This window comes from Somniosus microcephalus, chromosome 2 (assembly GCF_052327205.1).
Source record: "Somniosus microcephalus isolate GS21.2 chromosome 2, FLI_Smic_1.0, whole genome shotgun sequence".
Lineage (NCBI taxonomy): Eukaryota > Metazoa > Chordata > Chondrichthyes > Squaliformes > Somniosidae > Somniosus > Somniosus microcephalus.
The window spans coordinates 211195967-211209265 of NC_140988.1; the positions used below are offsets into that span (position 1 = coordinate 211195967).

General features: G+C 44.1%; 1 protein-coding gene across 5 annotated transcripts in view; it reads right to left on the bottom strand.

The window, feature by feature from the left end:
• Positions 1-13299, bottom strand: part of LOC147123198 (kelch-like protein 5) — a 150793-nt gene that overhangs the window by 109515 nt on the left and 27979 nt on the right. For 3 of the 5 annotated variants that reach the window (XM_085968697.1, XM_085968707.1, XM_085968688.1), the window contains 2 exons: positions 2441-2626; positions 1604-1740 (listed from right to left, as the gene is read on the bottom strand). In XM_085968697.1, coding sequence (XP_085824823.1) covers positions 1604-1740; positions 2441-2583 — 280 coding nt within the window. In that variant the 5' untranslated portion in view covers positions 2584-2626. The remainder of the gene's footprint in view (positions 1-1603; positions 1741-2440; positions 2627-13299) is intronic. The other 2 variants (XM_085968716.1, XM_085968724.1) reach the window with 1 other exon arrangement.

The following is a 13299-nucleotide window of genomic DNA, read 5'->3' on the forward strand; positions in this document are numbered from 1 at the left end:
TTAAGGAGGAAACAGGAAACCTGTTGCCAGAAATCTTTCACAATACTTAGAGCCAAATGGATTGGAAAACAGCTAATGGAAGGAGCAAAAGCATGAACATTGAAGACTTCAATCCAGTTAGCTTAACTTCAGTGGAGGGGAAAGGCATTCAGATACAGTAATAGGATCCTTCCTAATCAACAGAGCTATTCCACCCTGCCAGTTCACATTGTGAATCACCAGTCACATTTATTCTTGGATGGGAGGGGGCAGCAAGTCGATGGAGACCTTGCACAGATGCTAGATTTCTTTCTTTCTAACCGTATTTGTTTCCTTTTTTTTTTTTTTAAAAAGAGTTGTTAGTCACTTTGGTAAAGCCTGGTACTGCTCAGTTTCATAAGTAGGACAACAGCTCTTTTTCCAAAGGAAACTGACATACAGCATTCTCCGTGGAGCAGATTTCAAGTCTCCTATGGAGAATGCCACTGAGGCCTCCCAAATGAAGTATGGTCTGCATTGTTGAATGACACCCTTGGAGGACAGAGATAAATGAAGATTCATCTAGGAAAACTCTTAGCCCTTCCAGCATGGGCCACAAGCTAGGCTGGCTACTCTGGGTCACAACCTCGTACAGGAGTTTCCAATTGCCCTGCTTGGGGCAGAGCTTACCTCAAAAAAGAGCATGGATGCAAAAAGTGAATGGGCGGGGCCTTCCTATGGTGAGAGTTCCCGCATCCTGGGTCTCTCAGACGCCTGGTGAATCTTTAGACACCTGTATACCGAGAAGAAAGTGGCATATTGACCTCCTAAATGGCTCAATGGGGTTTGTGGGGCCACCTTGGAGGACCTCTGAAGACTCTGTAGGCAGAAATGTTTAAAAAGTTTCTTTTATCAGCACCCATACAAAGTGGCAGGGGAGGCACATAGTGGCAGTGGAACCCACCATGATTTTTCAAAAAATATTTGCTCTTGGGATGTGGTGATACTGGCAAGGAAATATTTATTGCCCACAGGCAGGTTCCTTTTCCTGAATGATATTAGTTGGGTTTTTACATCAATTTGGCAGCTTTCACAGTCATATTGTGGTGTGAGCCCACAAATGACCAGATTTATTGAATTAATTTCACAACTTGTTATGGCGGGATTTAAACTCATGACGACTGGGTTGCTAGTCTAGTACCATAACCTGTAGGCTACCATATGCAAATGAAAGGACCTCCCCTAACTACACCTACTCTGGCATCGTCAGTGATGTAGGTCTCCACCAGGTGCGATTCTGGAGTAATTGCTGGAATTGGGCCCCGAGAATTTTCAGTGCCATCTTGTTTACTAACATACTCCTTTGAATTCCTTTTCCTGATTTCATTTCACAAAAAGAGAATTTCTGTTTAGCTTACTGAAAAAAGGCCATCATTTAATTTGTCTAGTGCAAAGATGTAAGACCACCAATACTAAATTTGTTATGTAAAATTGCTTTTTGTTCAAACAAAATTAACAGAGAGAATTATTTTACCCAGAATGTGTAATTTGCAAATTTCTCCAGAATACATTCTTGGAGTTTGACAAAACTGTTAGACATGATGCATCCTATACTTTATCTAGTAGTTGATTAGTTTGTATTCACCTGTATATGCATATTGAACTAATGCCCACAATGCATTTGAGTCAACGCCTTCGATCTTTATTTCTTCTTGTTTAGCCTCCCTTACGTCGTTTGTGAACATTGCAGCAAAGTAGTCTGAAACTGAAGAGAGAACCAACCTGGGGACACAAGAAGAAATTTGCTCTTACTAACCTTTATGATTTTCAGCTACATAGGTCCATCTGCTGTAATGCCTTTCATCTTAGGAAATGTACCGTGTCATTCAGTATACAGCATTAAAGAGATTTTCAGACATTTTTTCCTTTGGTCACCAATGTGAAAGAAAAAGTGCAAGTATAAAATGTTATTTTTTAAATATATGCGGAATGACCTTTCCACTCACATCAGCGACCAAATAAAATATATCTATTATATACTGAGGAAAGTAAGAACAAAAGACCTGAGTTTTTAAAAAAGGATATGGTCACAAAGTTCTATTTGTATTGAGGGAATTTTACCAAAATGAGAAAAAAAATGCTATTTTCCAAAAAGTGAAACTGGTTACTTGGTCTGTTTGTGGAAAAAAAGTGTATTCAATAAAAGTTGTCACCAAAATCATATCCTCCTTTTAAACATCATTAATGACTTTTAATTCCCAAAGGAATTTCACAGAATTTTTACAATAGCCTCCATGTTATATTTCCTCAACAAACACTAACTGTTATGTAGAGTGCCATAGATTACAAGAAGATTGAAAGGGACAGTGTTTATAGTACTGCACATTCTAGTGATTAGAGTCTAATATTGACTTTCTGATAAACAGCCAGGACATTGATTTAAATTACAGGAAAAAAAAGTGTTGGCACATTTCCCATTCACCTGTGAGCTGGAATTCTCCGGTCACCGGCCAGTAGCACTACATCACACAGCTGCTTGTGTCGAAGGTAGTTCTCCATCTTCTTGAAGGTCTGTTCTGCATGGTTTAACGCCTGAAAACACTCTTCAGGGGCAGAAGGATCCATAGTATGGCACGAGGACAGGGTCTGGCTGCTGTTTGAAGTCCTGCTGTGAAGAAGCTAGATAATTAATACCACTATAGCCTGCAATTATAAAAAGATAGAAACTGTAAGCAAGATCATTCACAGAGGGTTCTGTTTTTCATCTTTTAGCCACAACAGAATTACTCTGACCTACTTAATTTCTTTAACACTGCACTGTCATTTTCTTCATCAATAGCTACAAACAGTGAAAAATCACAATTGTACTTCCTGAAAGCATGCAATTATTAACTATATTCCAACTTTTTATGATGTAAATAAATATACTGTACCATTATTTTAAATAACTAAACTTTCCAGAATGTTACTTTGTTGTTAACTCTATTCCTTCAAATGTTTAAGACAATTGTCAGGTCTGCAACAAGGAGAACAGTCTAGCAGAAAATGGCTCAATAATATGTTCTGTAACATCTTAAACTGGAAGTGAAATAGCTTAAAAAAATGTTTGAGTTTTTAATCCCATTGTAATTAACAAGATTACAGTCACATTGAATTATGTTAATTAGAGATAGACAGCGACGGTGAAATGTCTACTCAAAATGCATGGGTCTTACAAAAGTTAATTATGCTTGCCAGACACCATCAAAAGCACACATCTAATTATCCATATCAGATACTATCAAAGATGCACATTTTCTTTCAAATTTGTGTTGTACATTAGAACAATTATGCAGTCCCTTCGCAAAGGCAGTAAGACCATTATGTTGCATAGGATGAGCTATCTAGGGAGTTCGCAGCTCTTAACGAGCTATTACTTAGTTAAAGCAGGGTTGCACAATTCCAAATCTAAAGTCTTTCTGATAGTAGTTCAGGAAGGCAGTAAGGAAGGGACAAGAGCAGGACTTCTCCTTTTGAGAATGTTACTGTGGGGTATTATTGCAGAAGGTGCTGCAAAGGAGAGTTGCCTTATTGGAGTGGAGGAGCACCTTCTGATCAGGAGCATTGTTCGAAATGCCTGATTGGAGGTGGCTGAGTTAGTCAAAGCGACCTCCCATGTCTATAGGTGGTAGGAGCAGATGAGAAAGCCATTTCCTGGATTTATGAAGATTGCCACAGTAAGTGGACCCACACTTTGTCCACTTTTAATAGATGACCTTATTGGCACTTTTGATTTAAGGGCCACAACTAGGGTTGAAAAATTCTGGGAATTTTTAAAAGAGGAAACTTTCCATGGGAATTTATAGTTTTTTTGCACACTGATGGTTTTTGTCTCTGACCCTTACATTATCTTTGTCATCAAAATAGACAGACTGTTCCATACAAATAAAAACAGGCTTTCAAAACTTTATTTAGGTTATAATTTTGAACTTTATTGAACCCCCACAAAAAAGACCCATCTAAAATAAAATAAAAAGAGCATCAGCTTATTTAGCCTGTAATTTGTCCTTATTTTGTCCCTTTGAGTCTTCTACTCATGAGTCTTCTGAGTCTTCTACTCATCATTGCTCCTCCTGATTCTCTGACTCTGGCTTGGACATGTCCATTTCCTCCTCTGTATCACTGTCTAGCTGTGTGGTGGACACTTCTGTATCTGGCTCAATAAGTTGTAGGTTCGCCCGGATAGCCACCAGTTTCTCCACTCTCTTGTTAGTCAGCCTGTTGCGCACCTTTGTATGCGTATTCCCAAAAAGTGACCAGTTTCGTTCAGAGGCCGCTGATGAAGGTGGGATTTGGAGTATCACCGATGCAATAGGTGACAGGGCCTCAGATGCACAAAGTCCCTTCCACCAGGTATGTGCACTGATATGCTTGCATGATTCCCATATCCTGTCCCCATTCCAAAGACCTTGCTTGGTAGAGAACTTTGCCAGACTTCCCAGAACTTTGCCCACGTCCAGATTGAGGTGGCGTGAGAGGGTAGAAATCACACTGTAAGCGCTGCTGATCTGTTCTCCAGAAAGTATTGGTCACCCAACATGCTTTGGGTCCAGCATGTATGCTGCAGCATGAATCGGCTTGACACAAAATTCTTGACGCGTCTGTATGAATTGAACAATTGCCTTCTCCTCTGCTTTGAGCAGCTGGGATGTGGGTAGGACATTGCTGATTTGTTCTTTTAAATCAGCAAAAAGCCTGAGAACATCTGACAAGACAGCGTCATCTCCTTCAATCTGAGCAGTTGCAGATGCTACTGGTGAGAGTAGTTTAAGGCTCTCCCAAAACACATCATCCAGCAGTATTTTCTCGATGGTGGTTTCCATATCCCCAGACTGGGATATTGCCATTTCTTGCAGTGACTCCTTACCCTCCAGAAGGCTGTTGTGCATTATGACAACACCACCCCATCTAGTGTTGCTGGGCAGCTTCAGTGTGGTGTTCTTGTTCATTTGCTTGGAGTTGTAGGTTGCTGCAACTACCTGTTTTCCCCTGACATACTTAACATCTTGCTTGGCTCTCTTGTACAGTGTTTCCATGGTTCTCAAAACCATGCTGTCCTTGAGGAGCAGGTTGAGCCCATGAGCTGCGCATCCAATAGACGTAATATGAGGGTAGGCCTCCTCCACTTGAGCCCAAGCAGCCTTCATATTCGCAGCATTGTCAGTAACTAACTGCAAAGACCTTTTGTGATCCAAGATCGTTGATGACCGCTTTCAGCTCATCAGCAATGTATGTGCCTGTGTGTCTGTCCTTCATGTCTGTGCTCTTGAAGAACACTGGGAGAGGAGTGGAGACAATGTAGTTTATGATGCCCTCCCCTCGTACATATGACCACCCATCTGAGATAACTGCAACACAGTCTTCCTTCTTTATCGTTTCTTTGAGCTTTCCTTGGATTCTGTTATACTCAGCCTCCAGCAAATAAGTAGACAAAGCATGTCTGGTGGGAGGACAGTATGCAGGACGAATAACATTGAAAAATCTCTTCCAGTACACATTGGCTGTGAGCATTAGGGGTGAGCCTGTCGCATATACAGGTCCAGCAAGGCACTCATCTGCATTCTTCTGGCTATGGTTATCCATTGTATCAAAGAACCTTCCAAGTGGGCCAGGAGTTGCTGATGATAAGGAGCCTGATGCTGAATGTGAACCATCATCTTCTTGAATGGAAGCAGAAGAACTCTGGGTTGACTGCTGTGAGCTTTGAGTGAAGTTGTTGCATTTGGATAAACGCGGCTGCATCTTTGTGGCATTCTTTACATATGGCTTTGTACAGTGTTTGCACATGCACACAGTCTTTCCATCTTTAATGCCTGGGGTAAAATGCTTCCACACATCCAACGGTAAACGTGGCATTGTTCTATGCAGAGAAATAAAGGGCATTCGTCTCTGTGTCGAACTGCGGTCAATCAGCATGATTGCAACAGGGTGAGTAAATTTTTCCTGATGCTCCATGTGATGGAAGCATGACCTGTGCACGCACGACGCTACATCACCAATAGAGAGAGCTAATCGCTCATCCACTCATCCAACCAATCAGGACACATTTGTTCACAGTCACACACAAAACTTGTAATTATTAAAACAAGCCAAGTAAGAAGATAAACATATATTGATTAAGAAATTCCTTAATAATTAAGATTCCATCTCTGTTAGTAATTTTAAGAGGGGGCCTGTGAAAAAAAATGATCGAAATACAAAAAAAAACAATATTATGCTAGCATGTGCTTTTTTGGGCAAAATTCCCAAGCAAAACTTCCCGTGGAAAATTTCCGGAAACTTTCCACCCCTTCGCAACCCTAGCCACAACCAAAGCATTAATCCATTTGTTCTCTCGACAGATGCCGATTGACCTGCTGTGCGTTTTCAGTTTTTCCCTCATTACATTGCTGTGCTGGCCTTCTATGTCCCAAAAATAGGCGGTCATGAGCCAGGGCTGGAAATGATATTCTTAGTTCAGAGGAATCATTTGTCCTGTCTGCTACTATTTTGAATAATTATGGCACCATAATTTGTTGTAAAATAAAGTCGTCATAATTGCCGTCAGGCATTCTCACAGACAATTTTGTCATAGGTCAGTTGTACATTAATGGAATAGAACTCCTTTCTGCTCACGAAAGCTGTGGATTGAGAAGGGGATGGCGCCCATATGACCATATGTGCTATCAACAATGGCCTGCACTCTGGAGAAACCTGTGACAAACAAATTTCAGTGTTCTTTTGTTGTTCTAGCTGTTTTTAATGTGAAACATAATGAAGGAGTTAGCCCTGGCAATCAAGACATCGGTCACCTGCTTTATGTATTAGTGCACTGCTGCTTGAAAAATTTGGCTTATATCCTCTGCTGTTGTTTGAAAAGATCCAGTAATGTAAAAGTTCAAGGTTATGGTTATCTTGATGACAACTGGCAGAGTTGTCCCTGCCTTGAAACTTGTCTGAAGGACTGGCTCAAGGAAATAGCACATTGCATATCTCTGTGACTGCCTCCCTAGTGGAACATAGGCGGTGAAGGCAGATCTTCGCAGATGTGTCTGTATAGGTCTACAGACACGGATTGTAGCATAAGATCACTCTCATGCCTCCTGAGCTCTTTCTCTTCCTCTTCCAAAGCCTGCCAATAGAAAGGTAAATTTAACAGGAGGCCCATCTCCAGGATTGTGGTTGTGGTTGTGACAATTTAAATTGCAGCAGCCAACAAGTTACAGGATGAAAAACAGAGAGCTACAAAATTGCATAAACCAGGCCACAACCAAACCAGCAGCAAATGCATTGTAAGCAACAGTGAATAAATGGCATTCCACTTTGAGAATGTAATCTCCAAAATACTGAAGGGGTCTTCTACACAAGATGCTCAGGGCTAAAAACTTGGTTGCCCCCGAAAACGGGTATGAGGATCGCAATGACCTCGTGTCCGTTTAAAGGAATGTCGGCAACAAGCTAACCTCATGCTGCCTGCTGAATAGCATGATTGTGGCATTCAGCCCAGCACTGAACACGCTGCAGAGTGGCTGAATGCTCAGCAGGGGGCCCAAGATCGTGCGAGGCTAGCACCAATTAAAGCTAGCCTGCACTTCTTAAAGGCAGGCTGCACCTCTTAAAGGGGAGGTGCATTCTCCCTGCAGCAGCTCATTCAATTGGGTGGCAAAGAGAGTGAGAGGAGGAAAAAACACCAATAATGTCACAACAGGGGAGAGTGTGCACCAAGGTGCAGAGGACTCAAAAAATCTGCAAAGGGCTATAGACAGGCTAAGTGAGTGGGCAAACATTTGGCAGATGGAGTATAATGTGGGAAAGTGCGAGGTTATACACTTTGGCAGGAAAAATAAAAAAGCAAATTATTATTTAAATGGAGAGAGATTACAAAATGCTACAGTTCAGAGGGACCTGGGGGTCCTTGTGTATGAAACACAAAAAGTTAGCATGCAGCTACAGCAAGTGATCAAAAAGGCAAATAGAATGTTGGCCTTTATTTCAAGGGGGTTGGAGTATAAAAGCAGGGAAGTCCTGCTACAACTGTACAGGTTATTGGTGAGACCACACCTCAAGTACTGCATACAGTTTTGGTCTCTTTATTTAAGGAAGGATATACTTGCATTGGAGGCAGTTCAGAGGCGATTCACTAGGTTAATTCCAGAGATGAGGGGGTTGACTTATGAGGAAAGGTTGAGCAGGCTGGGCCTATACTCATTGGAATTTAGAAGAATGAGAGGTGATCTTATTGAAACATATAAGATACCGAGGGGGCTCGACAAGGTAGATGCAGAGAGGATGTTTCCCCTCGTGGGGAAATCTAGAACTCGGGGGCACAGTTTTAGAATAAAGAGTCGCCCTTTTAGAATTGAGATGAGGAGGAATTTCTTCTCTCAGAGGGCGTAAATCTGTGGAATCTCTGCCCCAGAGAGCTGTAGAGGCTGGGTCATTAAATACACTTAAGTTGGAGATAGACAGATTTTTGCAAGATAAGGGAGTGAAGGGTTATGGGGAGTGGGCGGGGAAGTGGCTTTGAGCCCTAGATCAGCCATGATCTTATTGAATGGCAGAGCAGGCTCGAGGGGCCAAGTGGTCTATTCCTGCTCCTATTTCTTATGTTCTTATGTAAGGTTCTTGATGCAGCACTGGAGACCTTGGTGCAGGGGGTCAACATGAGGAGAGAGGTCTAGTTTCCACAGGTGGCCAGGAGGCCCTCCAGGCAAATGTGTAAAATCCAATGGAGCAAATAGCCGTTGTGGTGAATGCCAGTAATATAGGATGCGGACAGTGCAGGAAGAAGTTTAATGACCTCACACAAGTGGTCAAGGTCAGTGAATGCATCTTCAAATGCCATATCCCACCATCTGCACCACAAGCCTCACACACTGCTCAATGCACCATATCCCCATCATTCATCCACCAACAATCTCTACCAAACATGGCTCATACCTCACATTCATAGCTTCACCTCATCCTCACACATTTACCACTGCTGCAAGCCTCACACCCACATCTCACAGCTTGCACATACTGTCAGCTATTCAACCATGACAGGCATATCACCCAAACACATTGCACAACACTCACTGACACACTTCCCTTTCTCTTGCAGGAAAAAGGGGCTCACATCTGGCAGCAGCAGGTCCTAACTAGCAGGGAACAGGCACACCTGCATAACCTGACCCCCATGGAGGAGATGGTGCTGGCCATTATTGGGAGGGGCATTGCTGAGCCCATGGGGCTGAAATAATACAAGATGCTGCTGTCCTCATAGCTAATCCTCCTTATTACATGCCACTTCCCCCTCATCCCACAATCTCTTCTAATTTACAAGCTGCACATGGTGTAAGCATGCAACTCTTGCTTTCCCCCCCTCGCATCACCACAACCCTACCCTTGTGCCTTTCTCCCTTCAGATATGCAAGAACTGACACCTGGTCAGACATGGATAGAGAAAAACGAAATAGAAGAACATCAAGGCACTGCTGATGAAGTCACAGCACCACCACTCAATTTCACATTCACAGCCAACAGCTCAGATACTGACACTCCGTATAATTTAGAGGATAGGTTACAGGCGGGATCTGCATGTGGAGAGACACCGGGCACAAGTAACCTGCAGCCAAGGCAAGGGGAAAGGATAGCGCAGGTGCCAGCTCCCCGGAGGGCAAGGTCGCACAAAAGTTCTGCTGCAGAGAACTCAGAGGAAGACTTCGAAGGGATGGCCGACAGAAGAACGCTGATGGGTATGCACAATGAAATTCTTGGGGCATTGGCAGGCCTGCCAGAAAGCCTGAGTGCAATGTCAAGGTGCATGGAGGAGTCCACCACCACCAATCTTGCACAGGGCTTTGTGCAGAGCTTGGAGCCCACGATTTCCAGCATGGAAGTGATGGGCAAGTCCATCAGTGCACTTCTGGACCCAACCATGATGTCTCAGCTTCGATTGCAGCACAAGCAGAAGCGACCCAACGTCTGAGTGCTGTACTGGAAGCTCAGACTTCTGTCATGCAAGCTCAGACTGCTGCCATCGTGGCTGCGTTTACCATTGTGGAAAGTGTTAGATCCGTGTATCTTAATGTTGTGTCCTTCAATAATCAGACAAAAGACTGCAGGGAACGATCAACAGGTGTTTACTGAATGAGGGTTACTCTAGAATTAACTGTACAGATCACTACTCAGGGTTTATATACAGGTGTGGTCACTGCCGGTACTACAGTATACAGGAGCTGTAAAAAGTAGTTCTCCCCTTAAAGGTACAGACATTACAATTCCTCCCCTTTTAGATTAACAGTACCATAACACTCATTTAACAATTAAATATCAAACTAATTACAATTAACACTTTTAACATGCAACATTAGCTGAAAATAGTCTATTTATAAATTCAGTCTTTGGGGAGGCTTCCTGATCCTTTCTGGATAGCGCCTTTCCCGAGTGTCTTACTCTTGGTGCGGAGGCGATTCTGGCCCCCTGTCGTCGGTTGGTTCATCAGCTTCCGATGCTACTGTTTCTGAGGGAGATGCGACCTGTACGTCGGGTTCCTCACCAGGTACGTATGGCCGAGACATGGGGTTGACTCGTTCCTATGACTCTAGGATCTGGTCAGCATGGTGTCTCACAATGTTCTCCCCAACATCCACTGTGTACATTAGTGGCCCCTGCCGTGTGCATATCGTTCCTGGTTGCCATTTCTCTGTTCGGTAGTCGCGGGCCAAGACTGGTTGCCCTACATTGAAGCTCCTTGTCGGTTTCTCATTGATGTGCTGGAATTGCTTACTCTCAACATCTCTTCGTACATTTGGTCTGAGCAAATCCAGACGAGATCTCAACCTTCGGTTAAAGAACATCATGGCCGGGGCCTGGTTGGTGACTGCATGTGTCGCATTTCTGTAGGCTAACAGGAAATTGTCCACCTTATGCTGCAGTGGAATGTTGTCATCGCACATGGCCTTTACTGCTTTTTTAAAGGTTTGTATGAACCTCTCAGCCAATCCATTTGTGGCTGGATGATACGGGGCGGATGTGTAATGCCTTACCCACTCATTTTCATAAATCTTCGAAACTCTTCGGACACAAACTGTGGTCCGTTATCAGAGCAAATCTGCTCTGGCAAGCCGTTCCTGGCAAAAATGGTCTGTAGGACTGCAATAGTTTTCTCTGTGGTGGTGGAGGACATTTTGATCACCTCAGGCCATTTTGAGTGCACATCCACGGTTATTAAAAACATTGAGTCCATGAATGGACCAGCAAAATCAATATGCACCCGTTGCCATGGAGATGAGGGCCACTCCCATGGGTGGAGAGGGGCATGTGGTGGTGCATTTTGGACCTTCTGGCATCCTGAGCAGCTCTTTGTCAAGTCCTCGATTTGCTGATCGATCCCCGGCCACCACACATAAGCCCTAGCAAGGCTTTTCATTTTCACCCCTCCCAGATGACCTTCGTGAAGCTCATTGAGCACTCTCTCCCTTAACTTGGGTGGAATTACCACTCGGGATTCACACATCAAGGTCCCCTGGCATACTGACAGCTGTTCTCTTCTGGATGAGAATGCTGGCAACAGTGAGTCGCCATGTGCTGGCCATCCCTTCACCGTCAAATCATATACCCGAGACAGCGTTGGGTCATTTTGGGTCTCCTTCTCTATACCAGCGTTAGTTACTGGCAAGCATTCAATTATAGTCGAATGAAATATTTCGACAGGATCCACTGCTGGTGCTTCCTCCGCAGTAGGCAGTGGCAGGTGTGATAGCCCATCAGTGTTTCCATGCTGTTTCGTGCCCTTATACTCGATTTCATATTGGTGCGTCCCTAGAAAAAGGGACCATCTTTGTAGCCGTTGCGCAGTCATCACCGGAACGCTCTTCTTTGGATTAAAGATGGAGACAAGTGGTTGGTGGTCAGTCAGCAAGGTGAACTTCTGCCCGTGCAGATAGTGATTGAACTTTTTCACTCCCCACACTAGGCTGAGGGCCTCCCTGTCAATCTGGGCGTAGTTACGCTCGGCTGAGGTTAGTGACCGAGACGCAAAGGCTACTGGCCTCTCCGAGCCGTCCGGGAATTTGTGCGACAGCACCGCTCCAATGCCATAGGGTGATGCATCACACGCCAACCAAATTGGTAGTGCTGGGTTGAAATGAGCCAACACCTCTTTTGATGTGATCAATGCTTTGCTCTTCTGGAAAGCTCGTTTACATTCGTCACTCCACTTCCATGGTACCCCCGTTTGCAGTAGGGTGTTCAGTGGGTGTAGTACTGTAGACAAATTCAGCAAGAACTTATGGTAGTAGTTCACCAGCCCGAGGAACGACCTCAGTTGTGACACATTTTCCGGTGCTGGAGCCTTGACTACTGCCTCAATCTTTTCAGGGGACTTATGTAACCCCTCGTTATCAATAACGTGGCCACAATATGACATCTGCTTCTGGAAAAACTCGCATTTGTGGCGATTAGCTCGGAGCCCATATTCCTTCAATCTAGTGAGCACCTGCTCCAGGTTGGCGAGGTGATCACTGTCATTTTCGCCCATGACCAGGATGTCGTCCAAATAACACTGGGTCCCTGGAATCCCTCGCAGGACTTGTTCCATTGCCCTTTGCCAAATAGCCGGAGCTGATGCTACCCCGAACACCAGCCGGTTGTATTGGTAGAGACCTTCATGAGTGTTGATCGTGAGGTACTGTTTCGAGGCTTCTTCTACCTCCATTTGCAGGTACGCCTGGGCCAGATCAATCTTAGTGAAGCGTTTCCCTCCAGATAGTGAGGCGAAAAAATCTTCAATCCACGGAAGCGGATATTGTACAGTGTGAAGGACTGGGTTCGCTGTCACCTTAAAGTCCCCACAGATGCGAATCTTCTTTGGTTCCCCAGGCGTATTACTCAATGACCTCTTCATTACAGGAACGATGGGTGTAGCCCACTCGCTCCAGTCCACTTTGGACAGTACTCCTGAACATTCCAAACCTTCCAGCTCTGCTTCGACGGCTGGGCGGATCGCATAAGGTACCGGTGTGGCCTTAAAAAACTTTGGGCTTGCATTTTCCTCTATTTTGATCGTCGCTGTTATGCCTTTTAGTGTTCCGAGTCCCTGCTGGAACACTTCTTGTGTGTCAGTTAGCATTTTTGACAGTCGTCCAGGTGTGACGTAGTCATCCTTTTTAGCATCTACAGTCAGTGCTTGTATGGAATGCCAATCTAGCTGTATCTTCCGGATCCATTCACGTCCTAGTAGTGGTGGTCCTCCATCTGGCAATACATATAGGTCCATTTTTGGTGTTTCCTTGTCGTTATATATAACGTTCACCCTTATTTTTCCTTTGGGGTAGACTT